At 46.3% G+C, this 25,841-nt stretch overlaps 1 protein-coding gene across 7 annotated transcripts in view; it reads right to left on the reverse strand.

Annotated features, from left to right (window-relative positions):
* Nucleotides 1-25,841, reverse strand: part of tespa1 (thymocyte expressed, positive selection associated 1) — a 146,994-nt gene that overhangs the window by 77,740 nt on the left and 43,413 nt on the right. For 5 of the 7 annotated variants that reach the window (XM_038779631.1, XM_038779633.1, XM_038779632.1 and 2 more), the window contains 2 exons: nt 22,169-22,218; nt 7,528-7,587 (listed from right to left, as the gene is read on the reverse strand). The exons of the other annotated variants lie outside the window; for them this stretch is intronic. In XM_038779631.1, coding sequence (XP_038635559.1) covers nt 7,528-7,587; nt 22,169-22,218 — 110 coding nt within the window. The remainder of the gene's footprint in view (nt 1-7,527; nt 7,588-22,168; nt 22,219-25,841) is intronic. 7 annotated transcript variants of the gene reach the window in all.

Genomic DNA, 25,841 nt, shown 5'->3' on the forward strand with positions numbered 1-25,841 from the left:
CGCCCCTTAGATTCTGCAGGAAACATTAACCATTTCAGCAGACAGTTGACTCTTTCTGAAGTTACAAACAAAAAATATACGTCTCTAAGAATAGCTAATGCCTATAAAATCAATCATTGGAAATTGACTTAAAATGTGTGCTATATAGCCCCCTCCCAGGAAGGATGTACTGCAACTAGCGACACCTGATAGAGTCCAGATGAGAGAATATAGTGACCCATTGCACAGCTTGGTGTGCTCATGAGGATGAGCACACATACAATTTATAAATACAATGTCACTTGCTTCAACTGCCAACGGCCAGGCCACTAGGCTAGGGATTGCCCATCACCCCGACGACAAGGTAGATTTCAACCCCATCGGCAGACACCCTTCACTGCCTCCAACCCCTACTGACTAGCCCAATCAAACTTTCCGGTCCTCTCAACAGACCACTCTGACGAGCCCACAGCTACGATTTACATAGAAGGCGTGCCCATCTCCTTTTTGATTGACACGGTTACCCGTGTCCTCGGTGTCAACCTGGCCGGACGTGATTTGCTGTGTCCCTTGCAGATGGAAATTGTTTGCCTTGATAACGGCATTACTATATCAGCTATCCCGCAGGCCCAGCTTCAAAATTTTCCCCCTATTCACTACTCCACAGTGGTGGTTGATTGATTTTGATCCCTCACACTTTTCACATCCCTTAGATATTCCCGGTCCACATGTCACAATCATACAGGATGCTCGCCTGATTCAGAGAGCTTTTACCAAGACGCCCTCGGTTCTCTACAAACCGTTTCCTTTGTTGGTCTCGCAAAGGGAAAAGAAGGGTCTGCCTTTCTTGTCGATTTACCCCACGGCCTCTGGCATCAGTCGAGACTTGTGTCACCCCACGTGACCCTTTCTGTCAACGAAGGCTACAGTGCCAAGTCCTTGGGATTTCTGGCAGCTGCACTACGAGGAAAAGCTGATCCTTTCCTTAATGGAAGTCAAACCCTACCCGCAGGCACTTTAGAATATTTTCAACGCCCATTTGTGCTCATTGGCACACTGCACCACCATCGTTCAGTCCAATCTACGACTTCTGAACTACCCGCAGATTTATAGGCGGCCTCCAAACACGAAGTTTGTCTCACTAATGTCCCTCCCGTTGTTATTACAGTTAAACCTCACATGCCCTTGCCCTCGATTTCACAGTACCCTTTGCGCCCCGAGGCTGAAGAAGGAGTCTCGGTCATGATTCAATCGTTCCTTCAACAGGGAATTTTGATACCATGCCAATCGCCCTGTAACACCCCGATTCTTCCAGTTCCTAAGATAGGAAGACCATCCGAATGGCGTTTGGTCCTAGACCTCCGACGTATTAATCAGATAGTGGAACCCTTACATCCTATTGTCCCAAACCCGGTGACAATCCTTAGTAATGTCCCACCGAGGGCAGCACGGTGGCCTAGTGGTTAGCACAACCGCCTCACGGCGCTGAGGTCCCAGGTTCGATCCCGGCTCTGGGTCACTGTCCGTGTGGAGTTTGCACATTCTCCCCGTGTCTGCGTGGGTTTCACCCCCACAACCCAAAAATGTGCAGAGTAGGTGGATTGGCCACGCTACATTGCCCCTTAATTGGAAAAAATAATTGGGTAATCTAAAATAAAAAAATAAATAAAAAAATAGTAATGTCCCACCGAAAGCGACTGTTTTCACCCTTGTTGATTTACAACATGCCTTTTTTGCGATACCACTCACTCCTGAATCGCAATACTTGTTTGCCTTTACATTTAAGGGCAACCAATACACTTGGACTAGGCTCCCACAGGGCTTCATTCATTCATTCTCCAACCCTTTTCTCACAGGCATTGCACTCCCAGTTAGCGACATTATCACCTCCTGGTGGCTCCACCATCATCCAATATGTTGATGACTTACTCCTTGCCAGCCCTGATTTCATCGCTAACCAGCGTGACACCGTTTACCTCCTCATCCGTCTCCACTCGTGGGGATATGTGATCCCGCCCGCTAAAGTTCATCAAGGCCAACGGCTGGTCAAATTTTTAGGGGTCCTAATAAGTGCAACTGATCGCTCTCTTACTCAGGAATGCATTACTCCTATACTGCAGACCCCATTTCCTACATCGCACAAGCAGGTGCGAGCCTTTTTAAGATTGGTGAACTTTTGCAGACAATGGATTACGATGTTACTGTCCATACTAAAGATTTAACTCCGTACTCCTCTCAAAATGCTCCTCCAAGTTTGAACTACCTGATTCAGCAAAGCAATCTTTCATTACTCTGAAAAATGCCCTGGCTACCGCCCCAGCGCTAGGACGACCTATGTATGACAGACCCTTTCAGCTGTACGTTAATGTTCTTGATAAATGTGCCACTGGTGTTCTTGCACAAGAATACGGTGACCGGCGTCGCCCGGTAGCCTACTATTCTACGAAATTAGAACCTGTAGCTTGCGGTCTACCTCCCTGCACCCAAATTCTTACGGCTGTCCTTTTGTTAGCACAGGCAGCCTCTAATCTGACCCTTCACCAGCCAGTACCAGTGCATACCTCGCACTCTATTGTGGCTCTCCTAACGTCTCAGCAAACCCACCATTTGACTCAAGCGCGCTTCAGCCGCTATGAGGTTTCATTATTGCAAAACCCCTACCTCTCTTTTCATTATTGTTCAACCTTAAATCCTGCTGTGTTCCTCAAACAGCCCCCCGATAACCTTGCAGACCCGCCACACGATTGTTTGCTTCGGAACCACTTCCTTACCGCGCCTCGCCCGGATTTAATCGACCGGCCTATTGATAATCCAGATCTAATTTTTTATGTTGATGGCAGTTCCTCCATTTCGCTCACTGGCATCCCACAGTCGGGACAGGCCGTGGTAACCGACACTGACGTGCAGGAAGCAGCAGCCTTCCAGACCCCTGTCTCTGCACAAAAAGCCGAGCTATTTGCCCTTACTCGAGCATGTATTTTGGCCACAGATAAAAGTATTAATGTTTACACTGATTTGGCTTTGGCGTGACCCACGATTTTGGCCGCCTCTGGCAACAATGAGGCTTCCTCACCTCTACCTCCCATTCAAAACGCAATTTGGGTTAAAAATCTCCTTGATGCTATTCAGCTTCCCCATCAATTGGCAATTATTATATGTGCTGTGCACACAAAGGGGGACACTCCTGTTCAATTAGGGAATGCCCGTGCTGATTCAGCTGCTAAAGCTGCAGCTTCATCAACCTCTTTAATTGTTCCCAGTGGGGCTAATCAGGCTCTAAACCAGGTACCTGCATTAGGAACGAAGGGCATGCCAGAGATAACTGAAGTTCAAAATTTACAGATTCTGAGCGAGCACTATGGAAGTCAATGAGGTGTTTGCATGAGACCCCTGACTTACTCCAGTTGGTCAAGTTTGGATTCAGAATTCTTTATTGCCGGTACTTGTTGATTATTTGCACTCTTGTACCCATCTTGGCAAGGAGGGAATGGTACAGCTACTCCTAAAAACTTGGTGGCACCCAGATTTGAATACAGCAGCGCAAACGCGGCTGGATCGATGCGTCATTTGCATGAAACATAAGAAGGGTAAAGGTATTAAATGCCCTCCAGGAACCACTCCCTGGCCAGATGGCCCTTTTGCTTGTATACAGCTTGATTTTATCTAATTGCCAAAAGCACAGTGCTATAAATATTGTTTAGTAATAGTCGATGTGTTTAGTAAATGGATTGAAGCCTTCCCCACCACTAATTGTACGGCACATACAGTAGTGAAGTTGTTGTTAACGGAAGTCATTCCTCGTTTTGGGGTACCCAAAATGGTGAGCTCAGACAATGGACCACATTTTGTAGCTCGGATCAATACTGAATTGTGCAAAGCACTCGTAATTAAACAGCAACTGCACTGCGCGTATCACACGCAGGCAGCAGGAATTGTGGAAAGAGCCAACGGGACTTTAAAAGAAAAATTATCTACATTGACTGAAGAAACTGGGTTAAATTGGCTAAAGGTATTACCCTTAGCGCTGTTTCACATGCGAGTGACTCCCCATTCGCGGACCGGACTGTCAGCTGCAGAGATAGTCTATGGTCGGCCAATGAGGACTCCCTGGGATGCCCATGAAAAACCCCTAGATGGAGTAGACCGCCATGTGATGGGGGAACAAATGCAGAACTATTTGAAGCAATTAACACTTTCTCTGAAGTTTCTCCACTCACAGGTAAAACAGGCACATCTCCCAGTAACGGTAGGGACAGCCGTTCCTCGATATCCAGTGATCAAACCTAGAGACCACGTGTTGGTGAAAAACTGGGACAGAAAGAAACTAGGACAGCGCTGGAGCGGACATAGAACATAGAACATAGAACATAGAACAGTACAGCACAGAACAGGCCCTTCGGCCCTCGATGTTGTGCCGAGCCATGATCACCCTACTGAAACCCACGTAACCCGTATACCCGTAACCCAACAATCCCCCCATTAACCTTACACTACGGGCAATTTTAGCATGGCCAATCCACCTAACCCGCACATCTTTGGACTGTGGGAGGAAACCGGAGCACCCGGAGGAAACCCACGCACACACGGGGAGGACGTGCAGACTCCACACAGACAGTGACCCAGCCGGGAATCGAACCTGGGACCCTGGAGCTGTGAAGCATTGATGCTAACCACCATGCTACCGTGAGGACCCTTCCTCGTACTGCTGACTACACCGACGTCCGTCAAGCTTGAAGGACATTCAAGTTGGATACATCTAACCAATTGCAAGAAGATAGTCTCCAACCCAGACGAGAACACAGGATGAAGATCTTCAGTATAATTTTTGGACTCTCTGGACTATTTAGCCTTAATGGCCACTCGGTAGTAAAAAATGAACTAAACGAGACCTGCCTCCCAATTCCTATTTATATATGTCATATCTTTATGCCGAAAAATTGAATGTAAGCAAGTGCTGGGTTTGTACCCACATCCCCGTCCATTCGAGGGAAGGAATACCTCTCCAATCCCTCCCCTTTCATACCGCAGAGACGTTTGAATGGATTTTACGACAAAATCAAACAGGGATCAGGGGAGATAGGGGGGATATGGAAATATGGAGATCTGCTGGCTATGACATGACTAAATTTTCAGATTCGTATCAACCTACCTATAATCATGCCTTGACTCCACCCTCCCTCACTGTCCACTCATATAATGTTCAAGGTTCCATATGTTTTAATAAATCAGGGAAAGGAAAGTTAATGGGGCAAAGTAGGTGCAACCTTACAGTTGACTGGCAAGGACCGGAACCAGGCATATCCAACAAGGGCATGTTTAACTGTGATTCTTCCAGGGTATGGAATATAACCTCTAACAGCTCATGGGGACAGACATCCCCAATCCCCTGGATGACATTAGTTGATGATTTTACGGCCTATAATCAAACCTATTTCATATGCAGCACTAAAGCATATCCGTGGCTCCCCATTGATTGACAGGAGATCCTGCTTTTTGGGATATATCGTACCCCAACTGTGTCACCTACCCACCCTTAAGCACTCCCCCTAGCGAGCAAAAAGGACTATTTCTAAAACGGAACAGTTCTTTATGATAGCCTTTCCCTTGTACGGAACGGGCAAGGCATCCAATGAACTGATCAACATGGCTTCAGCATTGGAACATCTGGTGAACGTAACGGCAGCAGAAGCCAGGGAAACTGGACAGGCACTGGCCAAGGTCTCAGCTGAGCTAGTGGCTGTCCGGACCGTGGCATTACAAAATCGACTGGCTTTGGATTATCCGTTAGCCTCGCAGGGAGGAACGTGCGCTATCGTAGGCCAGGAGTGCTGTACTTATATTCCGGATGGCTCTGAAAATATCACTAACCTGGCCGACCATAGTAAGAGTCAGGCGGATCAACTTCAAGAGATTGGCAGTGAATTTCATGACTATAACCCGCCGGGTTGGCTAGGATGGTTGGGTCATGGATTATTTGACTGGATCTTTAAGGCCTTCATTCTACTGCTACTAATGCTACTAGGGATAGGATTGCTTGGTTGCTTGTGTAAATGCATTTTCAATCGAGTCATGGATATACCTATTTAACTAGTTGTCATGATATGACAAAAGGAGGGAATGTGATGTTGTACAAAGTAAATAATGGCATGATGGGAAAACTGGTCAACTACTGGGTACAATGTAAGAAAAACTGACTTCGCATGACCTAGAGCGTGAATAAGATCAGAGAAGGTCAAGCTGTTACACAAAGAGCAGAGGTCCCAGAACAGATCCCTGCGGGACACGACTGGTCACTGACCTCCAGGCGGAATACTTTCCATCCACTACCACTCATTGTCTTCTTTCAGCCAGCCAATTCTATATCCAGACAACCAAATTTCCCTGTATCCCATGCCCCCGACTTTCTGAATGAGCCTACCATAGAGGCTTGTGAGGCATGACCTGCCCCTCACAAAGTCATGCTGACTATCTTTAATCAAACTATGTTTTTCTAAATAATCATAAATCCTATCTCTCTGAATCCTTTCCAATATTTTGCTCAGCACAGACGCAAGACCGACTGATCAGTAATTCCCAGGGACTTCCTTATTCCCTTTCTTGAACAGGGGAACAACATTCGCCTCCTTCCAATCATCCGGTACTAATCCATTAGAGAGTGAGGACGCAAAGATCACCGCAAATGGCGCAGCAATCTCCTCCCTCACTTCCCGTAGTAACCTTGGTTATATCCTGTCTGGCCCATGGGACTTATCCATCCTGATGCTTTTCAACATTTCCAGCACATCCTCCTTTTTAATATCAACCGTTTGAGCCTATTAACCTGTTTCAGCAGCAGGATCCCTCCCTCTAGTGAATACTGACGCAAAATATTCTTTTAGGACCTCCCCCTACCTTCTCAGACTCCAGGCACAAGTTCCCTGCACTATCCTTGATCAGCCCTACTCTCACTCTGATCATCCTCTTATTTCTCACATAAGTGTAGAAAGCCTTGAACCTTCATGAACACCGGAGATGAGCTTGTTGTAACACTTTGTTCTTTGTACACAAGAATCCTCAGATTTGAGGAGCAGGTTGTGATATCCATTGGCACAGTTGTGATTTTTGAGGGTTTTAAGAAATGTGTGATTCACAGTCACAGAAGCAGCCGAAACAGCATTAACAGCAAGACACAGAATGGGGTTTCTCAGGAAATACGTTTAATAAGAGCATTGGATAAATTAAAATGGGACATCTAAAGTAAAGGAACAGAAGCTGCCACTCTCCAAGGTTTGCAACAGCCAAAGTATAACTCAGAAGTTACAGGAACATGTTTGTGAATATGGTACTGATTGAAATTGCGAGGGAGATGGCTACTGATATTCACAAGTTTATTGCTGTTACAATTAATCATGAAGAACAAATTGGAGCCTTGACCATTTGCTCCACCTGCATGAGCTCAACACAAACATTAGATTAGATTTAGGAGTAGAAATGGGGTAATGAAGATTCACCTATCTCCAGATTCAGTCTATCTACAGTCTCCAGCAAAAAAGGAAAATGCCAACTTACCCTCAGCTCCAAGGCTCAGGTCATCCTCAAAACTGTTCCCAATGCTCAAACCAAAGGCGCCTATAAGAAAACCAGGGATAGACTTTCAATTCAAGGACAATTCCAGCTTGCATTTCTATACGTACACAGATACACAGGAAAATCTCCAAGTCTTTCCCCAAGAGTTTTATTAATGACATTTGCCAGGAAGATGAGTCAGGAAAATAGAAGCTTACTTTTATCATAGAATCATAGAATTTACAGTGCTGAAGGAGGCCATTTGACCCATCGAGTCTGCACCGGCCGTACAAAGAGCACCCTACTAAAGCCCATGTATCTACCCTATCCCCGTAACCCAGTAACCCCCACGTGACCTTTTTTGGACATTAAGGGCAATTTAGCATGGCCAATCCACCTAACCCGCACATCTTTGGACTGTGGGAGGAAACCGGAGCACCCGGAGGAAACCCACACAGACTCGGAGAGAACGTGCAGACTCCGCACAGACAGTAGTGCAGTAGTCAATCTGACCTCTGTCCTATATCTATTACCCCTCAATTTAAGGCTATGTCCCCTCATGCTAGCCACCTCCATCCGCGCGAGAAGGCTCTTGCTGTCCACCCTATCTAACCCTCTGATCATTTTGTATGCCTCTATTAAGTCACCTCTTAATCTTCTTCTCTCTAACGAAAACAACCTCAAGTCCATCAGCCTTTCCTCATAAGATTTTCCCTCCATACCAGGCAACATCCTGGTAAATCTCCTCTGCACCCGTTCCAAAGCTTCCACGTCCTTCCTATAATGAGGCGACCAGAACTGTACGCAATACTCCAAATGCGGCCGTACTAGAGTTTTGTACAACTGCAACATGACCTCATGGCTCCGGAACTCAATCCCTCTACCAATAAAGGCCAACACACCATAGGCCTTCTTCACAACCCTATCAACCTGGGTGGCAACTTTCAGGGATCTATGTACATGGACACCGAGATCCCTCTGCTCATCCACACTACCAAGAATTTTACCATTAGCCAAATATTCCGCATTCCTGTTATTCTTTCCAAAGTGAATCACCTCACACTTCTCCACATTAAACTCCATTTGCCACCTCTCAGCCCAGCTCTGCAGCTTATCTATGTCCCTCTGTAACCTGCAACATCCTTCCGCACTGTCTACAACTCCACCGACTTTAGTGTCGTCTGCAAATTTACTCACCCATCCTTCTGCGCCCTCCTCTAGGTCATTTATAAAAATGACAAACAGCCCCAGATGGCCCCAGAACAAATCCTTGTGGTACGCCACTCGTAACTGAACTCCATTCTGAACATTTCCCATCAACTACCACTCTCTGTCTTCTTTCAACTAGCCAATTTCTGATCCACATCTCTAAATCACCCTCAATCCCCAGCCTCCGTATTTTCTGCAATAGCCGACCGTGGGGAACCTTATCAAACGCTTTACTGAAATCCATATACACCACATCAACTGCTCTACCCTCGTCTACCTGTTCAGTCACCTTCTCAAAGAACTCGATAAGGTTTGTGAGGCATGACCTACCCTTCACAAAACCATGCTGACTATCCCTAATCATATTATTCCTATCTAGATGATTATAAATCGTATCTTTTATAATCCTCTCCAAGACTTTACCCACCACAGACGTTAGGCTCACCGGCCTATAGTTACCGGGGTTATCTCTACTCCCCTTCTTGAACAAAGGGACCACATTTGCTATCCTCCAGTCCTCTGGCACTATTCCTGTAGCCAATGATGACATAAAAATCAAAGCCAAAGGTTCAGCAATCTCTTCCCTGGCTTCCCAGAGAATCCTAGGATAAATCCCATCAGGCCCCGGGGACTTATCTATTTTCACCTTGTCCAGAATTACCAACACTTCTTCCCTACGCACCTCAATGCCATCTATTCTAATAGCCTGGGTCTCAGCATTCTCCTCCACAATATTATCTTTTTCTTGAGTGAATACTGACGAAAAGTATTCATTTAGTATCTCGTTTATGTCCTCAGCTTCCACACACAACTTCCCACCACTGTCCTTGACTGGCCCTACTCTTACCCTAGTCATTCTTTTATTCCTGACATACCTATAGAAAGCTTTTGGGTTTTCCTTGATCCTACCTGCCAAAGACTTCTCATGTCCCCTCCTTGCTCGTCTCAGCTCTCTCTTTAGATCCTTCCTCGCTTCCTTGTAACTATCAAGCGCCCCAACTGAAACTTCATGCCTCATCTTCACATAGGCCTCCTTCTTCCTCTTAACAAGAGATTCCACTTCTTTGGTAAACCACGGTTCCCTCGCTCGACCCCTTCCTCCCTGCCTGACTGGTACGTACTTATCAAGAACATGCAATAGCTGTTCCTTGAACAAGCTCCACATATCCAGTGTGCCCAACCCTTGCAGCCTACTTCTCCAACCTACACATCCTAGCACTTTTCCAGGAGACTCATCCGGAGTGAGACTCATACAGAGTGGGAGATTGAAACTTGGTAATTTGGTGCAGTGAGGTAATTCGGTGCAGAGTGTGAGGAGGTGCTTTTTTAACCCTGGTAAGTGACTGGTAAGTAGTCTCTCTTTTTCTTTTCATTGTCTAACTTATTTATTTTTTATTTTGAAATTCTAGTTGTTTAAGTTTACCAAGGGTTTAAGACATGGCAGGAGATCCCAGACCCGTGTCATGCTCCTCGTGTGCGATGTGGGAGCTCAGGGACACGTCCACTGTCCCTGGCTCCTTCACGTGCAAGAAGTGTGTTCAGTTGCAGCTCTTGTTAGACCGCTTGACGGCTCTGGAGCTGCGGATGGACTCACTTTGGAGCATCCGCGATGCTGAGGAGGTCGTGGATAGCACGTTTAGCGAGTTGGTCACACCGCAGGTGAAGGTTACTGAGGGAGATAGAAAATGGGTGACCAAAAAAAAGAGCAAGAGTAGGAAGGCAGTGCAGGTGTCCCCTGCGGTCATCTCCCTGCAAAACAGATATACCGCTTTGGATACTGTTGAGGGAGATGGCTCACCAGGGGAAGGCAGCAGCAGCCAGGTTCATGGCACCGTGGCTGGCTCTGCTGCACAGCAGGGCAGGAAGAAAAATGGCAGGGCTATAGTGATAGGGGACTCGATCGTAAGGGGAATAGACAGGCGGTTCTGTGGACGCAATCGAGACTCCAGGATGGTATGTTGCCTCCCTGGTGCAAGGGTCAAGGATGTCTCAGAGTGGCTGCAGGACATTCTTGGGGGGGAGGGTGAACAGCCAGCTGTCGTGGTGCACATAGGCACCAACGATATAGGTAAAAAACGGGATGAGGTCCTACAAGCGGAATTCAGGGAGTTAGGAGTTAAACTAAAAAGTAGGACCTCAAAGGTAGTAATCTCAGGATTGCTACCAGTGCCACGAGCTAGTCAGAGTAGGAATGTCAGGATAGATAGGATGAATGCGTGGCTCGAGAGATGGTGCAAGAGGGAGGGATTCAAATTCCTGGGGCATTGGGACCGGTTCTGGGGGAGGTGGGACCAGTACAAACCGGACGGTCTGCACTTGGGCAGGACTGGAACCGATGTCCTAGGGGGGGTGTTTTCTAGAGCTGTTGGGGAGGGTTTAAACTAATGTGGCAGGGGGATGGGAACCAATGCAGGAAGTTGGAAGGTAGTAAAACAGGGACAGAAACAAAAGGAAGTAAGGGGAAAAGTGCAAGATTTTCTTCAGCCAGAGGGTGGTGAATCTGTGGAACTCTTTGCCACAGAAGGCTGTGGAGGCCAAATCACTGAATGTCTTTAAGACAGAGATAGATAGGTTCTTGATTAATAAGGAGATATGGGGTTATGGGGAGAAGGTAGGGGAATGTGGATGCGAAAATATCAGCCATGATTGAATGGCGGAGCAGACTCGATGGACCGAGTGGCCTAATTCTGCTCCTTTGTCTTATGGTGCCCCCTCAGTAGTGCGCAGCTCCAGAGCCCAGCGAGGCAGAACGCCTCCTCCTGATGTCAGCGCACTGACCCAGGAGCAGACCTTTTATTTTCAATCGCAGTGGTCTTCCTGCCTGGAGCGGTGGTGGAGAGCAGGCCATGCTTGACATCACTTGCTCCAGGTGCAAGGGAGGATCCTCCATTTTTCAGCTGCCAGCAGGGCTGGTGTGAACTCCAGGCCTCAGGTGAACAACCCATGAAGAAGAAGTTGAAAACAGGAACAAAGCAGCATAAAGATGATCACTTGAGATGTGAGTTATTAATTGTGCCACTGCAAATCAGGATTCCAAGTTCATGTGTGTTTTATGCAGGGAAGTACTGGCAAATGAAAGTTTAAAACCCTCAAAACTTTAAAGACATTTAAGGCGAGTTTGAGGACAAACCTCTATTTTTTTCAACGGATGCAGGGAGATCTTAAAACATCAGCTGAAGTCATTATCAGAAATGATTGAATATCAAAGCAAGTGAGATTGTGAGGACTAAGCAGGCTCGCCTTTCACAATCAAGGCAAGTGAAAATGATGGTGTACGGACAAGTTCAGACTGTCTGGGCCGCCAAGATTGGCCAACTTGGCGAAGGTTCACAGGTGTGAGGCGCGAAGGTCGGCCAGCTTGGGTGGCGAAGGACAAAAGAGGTTGAAAAACACTGGTCTAGCTGACGGAACGGATTGTGGCCAGAAACCCCTCTCTGATAAATGGGCAGCATATTGTAGCCAAAATAAAAAGCCCTGGACTGTATTCTACAATTTAAAAAGATTCCTTTTATACATATACAAAAAATACGTTTTTAGGGGTGGCACGGTGGCACAGTAGTTCAATTCCGGCCTTGGTTGACTGTGTGCACTTTCTCCCCGTGTTTGCATGGGTTTCCTCTGGCTGCTCCAGTTTCCTCCAAAGATTTGCAGGTTAGGTGGACTGGATATGCTAAATTGTCCCTTAGTGTCCAGGGATGCACTGGTTAGGTTATGGGGATAGGGAGGGGGAGTGGGAGTTTGAACTTCCAATGGGCAATTTTCCTGTTCCCCAGGATCCCCAGATTCCCCAGCCGCAAGTGATGTAGATTGCAATAGGTGGAGTGCAGCTCCCTCAGCTCAATAACTCACAGTTGTCATAGAATCCCCACTACACAGAAGGAGGTCATTCAACCCATCAAGTCTACACCGGCCCTCCAAAAGAGCACTCTACCCAGACCCACTCCCACCACTATCCCAATAACCCCATAATCCCACCTAACTTTTTGACACCTTGGGGGAATTTAGCATGGTCAATCCACCTATGCTACATATCTATGGACTGTGGAAGGAAACCGGAGCACCCGGAATAAACCCACGCAGACATGGGGAGAATGTGCAGACTCCACACAGACAGTCACCTAACTTTGGAATTGAACCGGGGTCCCTTTTGCTGTGAGTCAACAATGCTAACCACAGTGCCACTGTGTTACCCAGGAATGGTATAAATGTGAATGTTTATTTACAGGTCTTCGGACACTCACCAAAACAGGTAAAGGAAACAAAAACTCTTCCTTAAGCCACACTTTACACACAGTTCCAGACATAACAAACTCTTCGGTCCCAAGGCAACCTCCTCTGATTCATCCAGTGAACTTCTCCTCTCACAGGACTCAGTACTCTGCATGTATAGTCTTATCAGGCTGCACTGCTGATTCTCATTACACTGATTCCTCATAAGTCTGTCATATGACTTCCTGTGGCCATCTTGGTCGGGGAAACTCTGTCCAGAAATTGGAGAATAATATGGAGGGAAATACCACCTTCCAGCATACAGCACCTGGTGGCACCACACTTACTTACCTGGGCAGTTATCCAGGAAATTCTTGACAGGAAAAAGCCTAGTCGCGTCTCTGGGTAGCTACACAAATGACCCCTACCACGTCTCCTGAACCGCACCCCCCCCCCCCCCCGACTACATAATCTTCCCCCCTCAACCTGATCTAACTATTCCCCCATCACCTAACTACTCCTCTGACCCCTGACTCCTCCGACCCAACCAGACTCTCCCCCACCAGCTGAGGAAATAGTCTCTGAACGTCCACTCTATCTATCCCCCTCATCATCTTATAAACCTTTATTAAGTCACCTCTCATCCTCCTCCGCTCCAAAGAGAAAAGCCCTAGCTCCCTCAACCTTTCCTCATAAGACCTATCCTGTAAACCAGGCAGCATCCTGGTAAATCTCCTTTGCACCCTTTCCAATGCTTCCACATCCTTCCTATAGTGAGGTGACCAGAACTGTACACAATACTCCAAATGTGGTCTCACCAGAATCATGTACAGTTGCAGCATAACCCCACGGCTCATAAACTCAAGCCCCCTGTTAATAAACGCTAACACACTATAGGCCTTCTTCACGGCTCTATCCACTTGAGTGGCAGCCTTCAGAGATCTGTGGACATGAACCCCAAGATGTCTCTGTTCCTCCACATTCCTCAGAACCCTGCTGTTGACTATGATTTAGTGGCCATTACTGAAACATGGTTAAAGGATGGTCACGACTGGAAGTTAAATATCCGAGGGTATCAAACTATTCGGAAGGACAGAGTGGATGGTAAGGGAGGTGGTGTTGCTCTGTTATTTAAGGATGACATCCGGGCAATAGTAAGGGATGACATCGGTGCTATGGAGGATAAGGTTGAATCCATTTGGGTGGAAATCAGGAATAGTAAGGCGAAAAAGTCACTGATAGGAGTAGTCTATCGGCCACCAAATAGTAAAGAGATGGTGGGGCAGGCAATAAACAAAGAAATAACTGATGCATGTAGAAATGGTACAGCAGTTATCATGGGGGATTTTAATCTACATATCGATTGGTTTAACCAGGTCGGTCAAGGCAACCGTGAGGAGGAGTTTATAGAATGTATACGCGATAGTTTCCTAGAACAGTATGTAATGGAACCTATGAGGGAACAAGTGGTCCTAGATCTTGTCCTGTGTAATGAGACAGGATTGATTCATGATCTCATAGTTAGGGATCCTCTCGGAAGGAGCGATCACAATATGGTGGAATTTAAAATACAGATGGAGGGTGAGAAAGTAAAATCAAATACTAGCGTTTTGTGTTTAAACAAAGGAGATTACAAGGGGATGAGAGAAGAACTAGCTAAGGTAGACTGGGAGCTAAGACTTTATGGTGGAACAGTTGAGGAACAGTGGAGAACCTTCCAAGCGATTTTTCACAGTGATCAGCAAAGGTTTATACCAACAAAAAGGAAGGACGGAAGAAAGAGGGAAAATCGACCGTGGATATCTAAGGAAATAAGGGAGAGTATCAAATTGAAGGAAAAAGCATATAAAGTGGCAAAGATTGCTGGGAGATTAGAGGACTGGGAAATCTTTAGGGGGCAACAGAAAGCTACTAAAAAAGCTATAAAGAAGAGTAAGATAGAGTATGAGAGTAAACTTGCTCAGAATATAAAAACAGACAGTAAACGTTTTTACAAATATATAAGACAAAAAAGAGTGGCTAGGGTAAATATTGGTCCTTTAGAGGATGAGAAGGGAGTTTTAATAATGGGAAATGAGGAAATGGCTGAGGAACTGAACAGGTTTTTTGGGTCGGTCTTCACAGTGGAAGACACAAATAACATGCCAGCGACTGATAGAAATGAGGCTATGACAGGTGAGGACCTTGAGAGGATTGTTATCACTAAGGAGGGAGTGATGGGCAAGCTAATGGGGCTAAAGGTAGACAAGTCTCCTGGCCCTGATGGAATGCATCCCAGAGTGCTAAAAGAGATGGCTAGGGAAATTGCAGATGCACTAGTGATAATTTACCGAAATTCACTAGACTCTGGGGTGGTCCCGGTGGATTGGAAATTAGCAAACGTGACGCCACTGTTTAAAAAAGGAGGTAGGCAGAAAGCAGGAAATTATAGGCCAGTGAGCTTAACTTCGGTAATAGGGAAGATGCTGGAATCTATCATCAAGGAAGAAATTGCGAGGCATCTGGATAGAAATTGTCCCATTGGGCAGACGCAGCATGGGTTCGTAAAAGGCAGGTCATGCCTAACTAATTTAGTGGAATTTTTTGAGGACATTACCAGTGCAGTAGATAACGGGGAGCCGATGGATGTGGTATATCTGGATTTCCAGAAAGCCTTTGACAAGGTGCCACACAAAAGGTTGCTGCATAAGATAAAGATGCATGGCATTAAGGGTAAAGTAGTAGCATGGATAGAGGATTGGTTAATTAATAGAAAGCAAAGAGTTGGGATAAATGGGTGTTTCTCTGGTTGGCAATCCATAGCTAGTGGTGTCCCTCAGGGTTCCGTGTTGGGCCCACAATTGTTCACAATTTACATAGATGATTTGGAGTTGGGGACCAAGGGCAATGTGTCCAAGTTTGCAGATGACACTAAGATGAGTGGTAAAGCGAAAAGTGCAGACGATACTGGAAGTCTGCAGAGGAATTTGGATAGGTTAAATGAATGGGCTCGGGTCTGGCAGATGGAATACAATGTTGACAAATGTGAGGTTATCCATTTTGGTTGGAATAACAGCAAACGGGATTATTATTTAAACAATAAAATATTAAAGCATGCCGCTGTTCAGAGAGACTTGGGTGTGCTAGTGCATAAGTCACAGAAGGTTGGTTTACAAGTGCAACAGGTGATTAAGAAGGCAAATGGAATTTTGTCCTTCATTGCTAGAGGGATGGAGTTTAAGACTAGGGAGGTTATGTTGCAATTGTATAAGGTGTTAGTGCGGCCACACCTGGAGTATTGTGTTCAGTTTTGGTCTCCTTACTTGAGAAAGGACGTACTGGCGCTGGAGGGTGTGCAGAGGAGATTCACTAGGTTAATCCCAGAGCTGAAGGGGTTGGATTATGAGGAGAGGTTGAGTAGACTGGGACTGTAGTCGTTGGAATTTAGAAGGATGAGGGGGGATCTTATAGAAACATTTAAAATTATGAAGGGAATAGATAGGATAGATGAGGGCAGGTTGTTTCCACTGGCGGGTGAAAGCAGAACTAGGGGACATAGCCTCAAAATAAGGGGAAGTAGATTTAGGACTGAGTTTAAGAGGAACTTCTTCACCCAAAGGGTTGTGAATCTATGGAATTCCTTGCCCAGTGAAGCAGTTGAGGCTCCTTCATTACATGTTTTTAAGGTAAAGATAGATAGTTTTTTGAAGAATAAAGGGATTAAGGGTTATAGTGTTCGGGCCGGAAAGTGGAGCTGAGTCCACAAAAGATCAGCCATGATCTAATTGAATGGCGGAGCAGGCTCGAGGGGCCAGATGGCCTACTCCTGCTCCTAGTTCTTATGTTCTTGTGTTCTTATGTCTAATGGCATCATAATTGCCCTTCCATCAGCTGCTGTTTTAAAATTTTTGTACTGTACATAAGTTCTTTTTGACATTCGCCAGCAGCATGAGAGTAGCTTCAATAGTGTTAGTTAGTAATCAACGGTACGGATAAGTTAAATGTTTAACAGTGAAATGTTTTATAGTGACTCGTTAGAGATTCTGTGTATTTTAAACGCAGGTAGCTAGACCTGATTGAAACCCGTGCTCGTTTGCATTTTAATGGCCCGTTCCCCAGAACAATAGGACTCCAATCAAGAAACCGGTACAGCCACAGACTGATTGGCGCCACTCCCTTTACACAGAGAGCCCAACTGCCAAGGTCAATGCCCGCTAAGGACCCGCCCAGCCACCAAGGCACCCACCCCTTTATTGGCCAAAATCAAAGGCAGTGATCAGGGCCCTGTTGAACTATTGGGGCCAAGATCAAGAATCGCTCCAAAGAACGCAAAATCCCAGAGGGATAAAAGGGGACACAGTCATGTGTTCTGCCTCTTTTGGGATCAGCCTGTGCCCACACCAATCGCAGCATAACAACCAGCCAGCCAAGTTCAAGACCAACGGTCGCTACCTGACGGATGAGCCCCAGCAGAGACAGAGCCACTTCTTTGAACCAGCCATGTGAAATCAAGATAAAGGCCTTATCCATTTGCACAGTGCCGGTCGCCCTGAAGTTAAGTATAGGTTATTGTAGCTGATAGGTGTAGTTTAACTCATAGTAGATAATGTGTTTGCATGTCGAAGTAATCATTTGGGGCAGCATGGTAGCATTGTGGATAGCACAATTGCTTCACAGCTCCAGGGTCCCAGGTTCGATTCCGGCTTGGGTCACTGTCTGTGCGGAGTCTACACATCCTCCCCGTGTGTGCGTGGGTTTCCTCCGGGTGCTCCGGTTTCCTCCCACAGTCCAAAGATGTGCAGGTTAGGTGGATTGGCCATGATAAATTGCCCTTAGTGTCCAAAATTGCCCTTCGTGTTGGGTGGGGTTACTGGGTTATGAGGATAGGGTGGAGGTGTGGGCTTGGGTACGGTGCTCTTTCCAGGAGCCGGTGCAGACTCGATGGGCTGAATGGCCTCCTTCTGTACTGTAAATTCTATGAAATAATCCTTGTGTGTTTAAATAAACCATCTTTTGAACTGACTAACTGGTTGTGTGGTCATTTGGCCGATATGAGGCTTGTGGTTCGCCGAGATAAATAGAAATACACGCAGCATTGGTGGCGCTGTTGGGATATAACATCATATTATAAATAGAGCCTCATTATCATAAAGGGCAACAGTATTCACAAAGGAGAGGGACACAGTTGATTTGTGGTGTCTCAGAGGTAAATCAATTTATTGATTTATTTTTAATTTAATTGGTCTAGTACAGTAGTTATAATTTGCTCTCCATAGCCAGTTTTTAGAAGAGGTGAGTTCCTGTTTAATTTATTTTTCTTCAAGATGGTTCTGTCTCTGCTGTTTTTTTCTCACTTTGTTCTTCATTGTGTTGACAGGATTTTGGCTGCCTCCTGTTGCACCGTCGGCAATGTTTTTTTCAATTTGTTAACTCTGCAAGGACCTTTCAAAGAAAAGCTTTCAACCATAATATGAACTTTTAAATTGGGGGAATGTACTGGAAGGTAACTTTTACACTGTGTCTTCAGTTTTATAGATTTCCTTTTTTCCATTCGAGCTTGGTCACCATCTGTTATGGTACCAGCTGTGGAACCTACTGCAGGTTTCTTGCCACCCTCAGGAAAGCTGATAGCTGCTGATTTTAAAAGGCAGTCTTAATCTTTTTTCTGATTTATTTTTGTGAAAACTATAGAAAGAATTTGATTGCATTGGAGGGGGTGCAGAGGGGATTCACCAGAATGTTGCCTGGGATGTAACATTTAAGTTATGAAAAGAACATATTCTCCCCGTGTCTGCGTGGGTTTCGCCCCCACAATCCAAAAATGTGTAGAGTAGGTGGATTGGCCACGCTAAATTGCCCCTTAATTGGAAAAAATAATTGGGTAATCTAAATTTAAAAAAAAAAAGTTATGAAAAGAGGTTGTATAGGCTTGGGTTGTTCTCGCAGGAGCAGAGAAGACTGAGAGATGATTAGATTGAGGTATACAGGATTATGAGGTATATGGACAGGCAGGGCCGGCCCAAGGCACCGGCAACTCGGGCAGTCGCCAGAGACTCGGGTCCCGCGCATGCGCAGTTGGGCCGGTGCCAACCAGCGCATGCTGGTGGCCCCCCTCCGGCCGCCCCCCCCTCCGTCCACCCTCCATCCGCACCCCCCCTCAGCCCCGCCCCCGCGCCTCGGCCCCCCCCCGCCTCGCCCCCCCTGCCTCGCCCCCCCCCCCGCCTCGGCCCCCCCCCCTCAGCCCCCCCCGCCTCGGCCCCCCCGCCTCGTGCCCCCCCGCCTCGGGCCCGCCCCCCCCGCCTCGGCCCCCCCGCCTCGGGCCCCCCCGACTTGGCCCCGCCCCCCTGCCTCAGCCCCGCCCCCCCTGCCTCGGGCCCCCCCGCCTCGGGCCCGCCCCCCCCCGCCTCGCCCCCCCCCCTTGGCCCCCCCCTCGCCCCCCCCCCTCGGCCCCCCCCGCCCCCCCCTCTCTCGTATCCAGAGGGTGGTGACTGTCTGGAATGCACTTCATTGGGGGTGGTAGAGACAGGTTGCCTGTTATCCTTTAAAAAGTACCTGAATGAGCACTTGGCACGTCATAACATTGAAGGCTTTGGGCCAAATGCAGGCAAATGGGATTAGGTCGGCAGGTCAGGTGTTTTAATGCATCAGTGCAGATGCAAACGCTGAAAGGATCTCTTCTGCACTGTATTATTCTGTGATTCTGATTCAGTAATCTGACTAGATCCTATGGCACTCAGGTTCCTATTTTCATCGGCACAGTGGATACTTTGTCTGCCTTTCAGCCTTTTCTTCCCTTTTATGAAATTTGCCCAGCCTTTTGTGATCTGGCACCTATCCCTTGGCTTTGTGCTCGCTCAGGTCTGGCAATAGATCCCATGTCGTGGTTGAATCCTTCAGCCTTCAGGTCTGCAACAGAGTCTCTTTTTTCCAACCGAGTCTTCAATTTAGGTACACTTCACTCAAGGTCAAATTTTAGTTTCTTTACTTTTTAATTCCTTCAAGATTTCTAGGTCCATCCTTCACTGTTCCCATATGGTAAGTTTATATGGTGTCGGGAGGCTCACATCATTCAATATAAATCATGGTTGGGAATCTATTGGAGAAAATGCTGAAGGAGAGAAACTGTCCCCATTTGGAGAGGCAAGGTTTGATTAGGGATAGTCAGCATGGCTTTGTCAGAGGGAGGTCATGCCTGACAAATGTAATTGAATTTTTTGAGCATGTGACCAGGCGTGTAGTGAGGATAGTGCAGTGATGAAGTTTAAATAAATTTCAGCAAAATCTTTGACAAAGTCCCACATGGGAGACTTATAAAGAAGGCAAATGTACATGGGATACATGCGATACATGGTAACATGATAATGTAGATTCATAATTGGCTGAGCGGTAGGAGACAGAGGGTGATGATAAACAGCTGCTTAAGTGACGGAAACCAGTGCCCAATGGCATACCACAGGGATCTGTGCTGGGTCCCCTATTGTTTGTCATTTATATAAACAACATAGATGACTAGGCGAGGGGCAGGATCTGTAAGTTTGCGGATGACACAAAGATTGGCCGGGTGGTTAACAGTGAGGTTGAGTGTCTTGGATTACAGGAAGATATCGATGGGATGGTCAAATGGGAAGATAAGTGACAGATGGAATTTAATCCTGAAAAGTGTGAGCAATTTGGAAGGAGTAATTTGACAAGAAAATAGCCAATGAATGGCCTGACCCTGGGAAGTTCAGAGGAACAAAGGGACCTTAGAGTCTTTGTCCATAGATCTCTGAAGACAGAAGAGCAGGTCAATAAGGTGGTGAAAAGGACACTTTTATCAATCGAGGCATAGCTTACAAAAACAGGGAGGTCATGTTGGAGTTGTATAGAACTTTGGCAAGGCCACAACTGACATATTGTGTGCAGTTCTGGTCACCACATTATAGGAAGGATGTGATTGCACTGGAGGAGATTCAGCAGGATGTCGCCTGGGATGGAACATTTAAGTTATGAAGAGAGGTTGGTTGGACTTGGGTTGTTTTTGTTGGAACAGAGGGGTGACATGATCGAGATGTACAAGATTATGAGGAGCACGGACAGGGTGGATAGGGAGGAGCTGTTCCCCTGAGATGATGGGTCAGTCACGGGGAGACACAAGTTCAATTTGAGGGGCCTGAGGTTTAGGCGGGATTTGAGGAAAAGCTTTTTTACCCAGAGGGTGGTGCCAGTCCTGAATGCCATGCCTGGGAGGGTGGAAGAGGAGAGTTAACTCACATCCTTCAGAAAGTACCTGGCTGAGCACTTGGCATGTCATAACATTCAAGGTTATGAGCCAAGTCTTGGCAAATGGGATTAGTTGGTAGGTTTTTCATGTGTTGTTGTAGATTTGATTGGCCTAGGGGTCACTTCTGTCCTGTATTTTTCTGCATTTCCGTGATTTATTGGTAACTCATAACTATATATATCTTCATGGTATGGCCTCAATGCTGGTTCCATGCTGGCGTCTTCCAGACTCTCTCATCATATGACTCTGTACATCATACCGTGCGTGGTGCTATGCTCCAATTCCACATTAAACCTTGCTCTGCCGGCCACCCTTATTGATGGGCAACCCGAGTGACCCTCCCTCATCTCATTGGGCCGCAACATTGAAATCCGACTTGTTCTCGAACCATGAACCCATGAATAAGATTAAATATATTTAATACATATTGAATATTTCATAATGAGTTATAGAAAGTGCTTAATCATTTATATATTACTACAACAGTCATCAACTCCAAATGGTCAAAACAAAACCCTTAGAATGCAGAAGGAGCGCATGGCTCTCACAGTCAATGTTTTGAGCAATCAGCACACACCTCACTTTACTTGCCTCGCTTTACGTACTAATCACTTCAGTCAAACTGGCAGGAAAACAAATGCATGGACGGAAATCAGCAGAATGTGGCAACTCTGCGCATGGGCAACAGTCAATACAATATCCTGTCTGCCACACTCAGAATCCAGATGGACGATTTGTTGCCTCTGAGCAGCAGGTTGCCCACCACTGTTTTACACATTCTTACCTGGTCTGGCCTACATGTGACTTTTTACTGCCCTCTGGAATGGCTTCACAAGCCACTCCGCTCATGGACAATTAGAATGGGAAACAAAAGCTGGCCTTACCAGTGATGCCCACATCCTATGAAATAATTTTTTATAAACTAACATAGATACTAGTGAACAGCCCGACATTATGGATTAGCTCACATGGGACAAATTATACCATTTAATTCGGGTGGGTTGGTTTCCTCCTGTAGGCTCGTCTGACGGGACCTGTAAAAAAAATTGGTGAAAGTCACTTCTAAGGGTAATTGCAACTGAAGTTGGCCAGCTGACATCAATTGAGGGGAAACATTTAGAAACAATGATCCTGGACAAATTAATTTGAATTTGGAAAAATCTAGGTTTAAAAGAACAAAGAACATAGAACAAAGAACAATACAGCACAAGGAACAGGCTCATCGGCCCTCCAAGCCTGTATCAGTCATGATACCACCCTCGGCCAAAACACTCAGCACTTCCTGCCGTATCCCTCTATCCTCATCCTATCCATGTATTTGTCAAGATGCCTTTGAACGCCCTCAATGTATCTGCTTCCCCAACTTTCCCTGCAACGCACTCACCACCCTCTGTGTGAAAAACCTACCCCGCACATCTCCTCTAAACTTTGCCCCATGGATCTTCAACCTATGCCCCCTGGTGACTGACTCCTCCACCCTGGGAAAGTGTGCCTGCCCATCCACTCTATCAATGCCCCTCATAATCTTGTAGACCTCTATTATGTCACCCCTCAACCTCTGTTGTTCTAATGAAAACAGTCCGAGTCCAGCTAGCTAACCTTCTCCAGACCAGGCAACATCCTGGTAAACCTCCACTGCAAGTTCGCCAAAGCATCCACATCTTTCTGGCAGTGTGGCGACCAGAATTGTGCACAATATTCTAAGTGCGGCCTTACCAAGGCCCAAAAGACCTCCTCCTGCTCCTATCTTCGGTGTATACAACTGCAGCCTGACTTGCCAGTTTTTGTACTTGATGCCCGTCCAATGAAGGCATGCATTCCGTATGCTTTCCTGACCACTTTGTCCACTTGTGTTGTCACTTTCAAAGATCTGTGGACCTGCACACCCAGATCCTCTGACTTCCTATATTCCAAAGAGTTTTGCCATTTGCGGTATATTTCCCCTCTATATTATACCTACCAAAATGTATCACCTCACATTTGTCTGGATTAAACTCCATTTGCCATTTTTCTGCCAAGTCTCCAACCTATCTATGTCCTGCTGTATCCTCTGACAATCTTCAACACTATGTGCCACTCCACTAACCTTGGTGTCATCCGCAAACTTAATAATCAGACCAGCTACATTTTCTTCCAAATCGTTTATGTATGTTGCAAACAACAGAGGCCCAGCACAGATCTCTGTGGAACGCCACTAGTCGCAAACTTCCATTCAGAAAAACTTCTACTGCAACCCTTTTCCTTCTGTGACCGAGCCAGTTCTGTATCCATCTCGCCACCTGTGGTGATATGATCTGCATACTTGTCTGCCATTGGGCCAGAACGTCGGCTTACCATTGGCCCTGGTCGGTCATGTGCCTCTCGACCAATTGGCCGAGAGACTGAGTTAACCACGCCTCTATTAACGAGGTATAAATGGTCAGACGCCTGACGATCGTCCCTTTCCATTGTAGACGATCGCAGAGCTATGTTCTAGTCAATTAAATCCGTTTTTACAAATATATAAGACAGAAAAGAGTGGCTAGGGTAAATATTGGTCCTTTAGAGGATGAGAAGGGAGTTTTAATAATGGGAAATGAGGAAATGGCTGAGGAACTGAACAGGTTTTTTGGGTCGGTCTTCACAGTGGAAGACACAAATAACATGCCAGCGACTGATAGAAATGAGGCTATGACAGGTGAGGACCTTGAGAGGATTGTTATCACTAAGGAGGGAGTGATGGGCAAGCTAATGGGGCTAAAGGTAGACAAGTCTCCTGGCCCTGATGGAATGCATCCCAGAGTGCTAAAAGAGATGGCTAGGGAAATTGCAGATGCACTAGTGATAATTTACCGAAATTCACTAGACTCTGGGGTGGTCCCGGTGGATTGAAAATTAGCAAACGTGACACCACTGTTTAAAAAAGGAGGTAGGCAGAAAGCAGGAAATTATAGGCCAGTGAGTTTAACTTCGGTAATAGGGAAGATGCTGGAATCTATCATCAAGGAAGAAATTGCGAGGCATCTGGATAGAAATTGTCCCATTGGGCAGACGCAGCATGGGTTCGTTAAAGGCAGGTCATGCCTAACTAATTTAGTGGAATTTTTTGAGGACATTACCAGTGCAGTAGATAACGGGGAGCCGATGGATGTGGTATATCTGGATTTCCAGAAAGCCTTTGACAAGGTGCCACACAAAAGGTTGCTGCATAAGATAAAGATGCATGGCATTAAGGGTAAAGTAGTAGCATGGATAGAGGATTGGTTAATTAATAGAAAGCAAAGAGTTGGGATAAATGGGTGTTTCTCTGGTTGGCAATCAGTAGCTAGTGGTGTCCCTCAGGGATCAGTGTTGGGCCCACAATTGTTCACAATTTACATTGATGATTTGGAGTTGGGAACCAAGGGCAATGTGTCCAAGTTTGCAGATGACACTAAGATGAGTGGTAAAGCGAAAAGTGCAGAGGATACTGGAAGTCTGCAGAGGGATTTGGATAGGTTAAGTGAATGGGCTCGGGTCTGGCAGATGGAATACAATGTTGACAAATGTGAGGTTATCCATTTTGGTAGGAATAACAGCAAACGGGATTATTATTTAAACGATAAAATATTAAAGCATGCCGCTGTTCAGAGAGACTTGGGTGTGCTAGTGCATGAGTCACAGAAGGTTGGTTTACAAGTGCAACAGGTGATTAAGAAGGCAAATGGAATTTTGTCCTTCATTGCTAGAGGGATGGAGTTTAAGACTAGGGAGGTTATGTTGCAATTGTATAAGGTGTTAGTGCGGCCACACCTGGAGTATTGTGTTCAGTTTTGGTCTCCTTACTTGAGAAAGGATGTACTGGCGCTGGAGGGTGTGCAGAGGAGATTCACTAGGTTAATCCCAGAGCTGAAGGGGTTGGATTATGAGGAGAGGTTGAGTAGACTGGGACTGTACTCGTTGGAATTTAGAAGGATGAGGGGGGCTCTTATAGAAACATAGAAAATTATGAAGGGAATAGATAGGATAGATGCGGGCAGGTTGTTTCCACTGGCGGGTGACAGCAGAACTAGGGGGCATAGCCTCAAAATAAGGGGAAGTAGATTTAGGACTGAGTTTAGGAGGAACTTCTTCACCCAAAGGGTTGTGAATCTATGGAATTCCTTGCCCAATGAAGCAGTTGAGGCTCCTTCATTACATGTTTTTAAGGTAAAGATAGATAGTTTTTTGAAGAATAAAGGGATTAAGGGTTATGGTGTTCGGGCCGGAAAGTGGAGCTGAGTCCACAAAAGATCAGCCATGATCTAATTGAATGGCGGAGCAGGCTCGAGGGGCCAGATGGCCTACTCCTGCTCCTAGTTCTTATGTTCTTATGTTCTTATGTTCTAAAGCCAGACTTTGGTAAATCACTCGCCTCGCGTTCAATTGATGGTACATCAATTTAATTGACTACGACTTTGAAGATGGAGTTCCGCATCAAGCCCGAATGCCTCCGCATCAGCCCGCAAACTCCGAACTCTGCAGAACTTTTCCAACTCTGGCTGACTTGCCTCGAAGGGTTCCTAGCATCTACAACCACCCCCCCCCCCCCCCCCCCCCACCGGGGCACAGAAGCTGCACGTCCTCCACTCCAGCGTGGGTATCGACGCTTACGCAATAATCAAAGAGGAAACGGATTATGATGACGCTATACAAAAGC

Source organism: Scyliorhinus canicula, chromosome 19, assembly GCF_902713615.1.
Source record: "Scyliorhinus canicula chromosome 19, sScyCan1.1, whole genome shotgun sequence".
Lineage (NCBI taxonomy): Eukaryota > Metazoa > Chordata > Chondrichthyes > Carcharhiniformes > Scyliorhinidae > Scyliorhinus > Scyliorhinus canicula.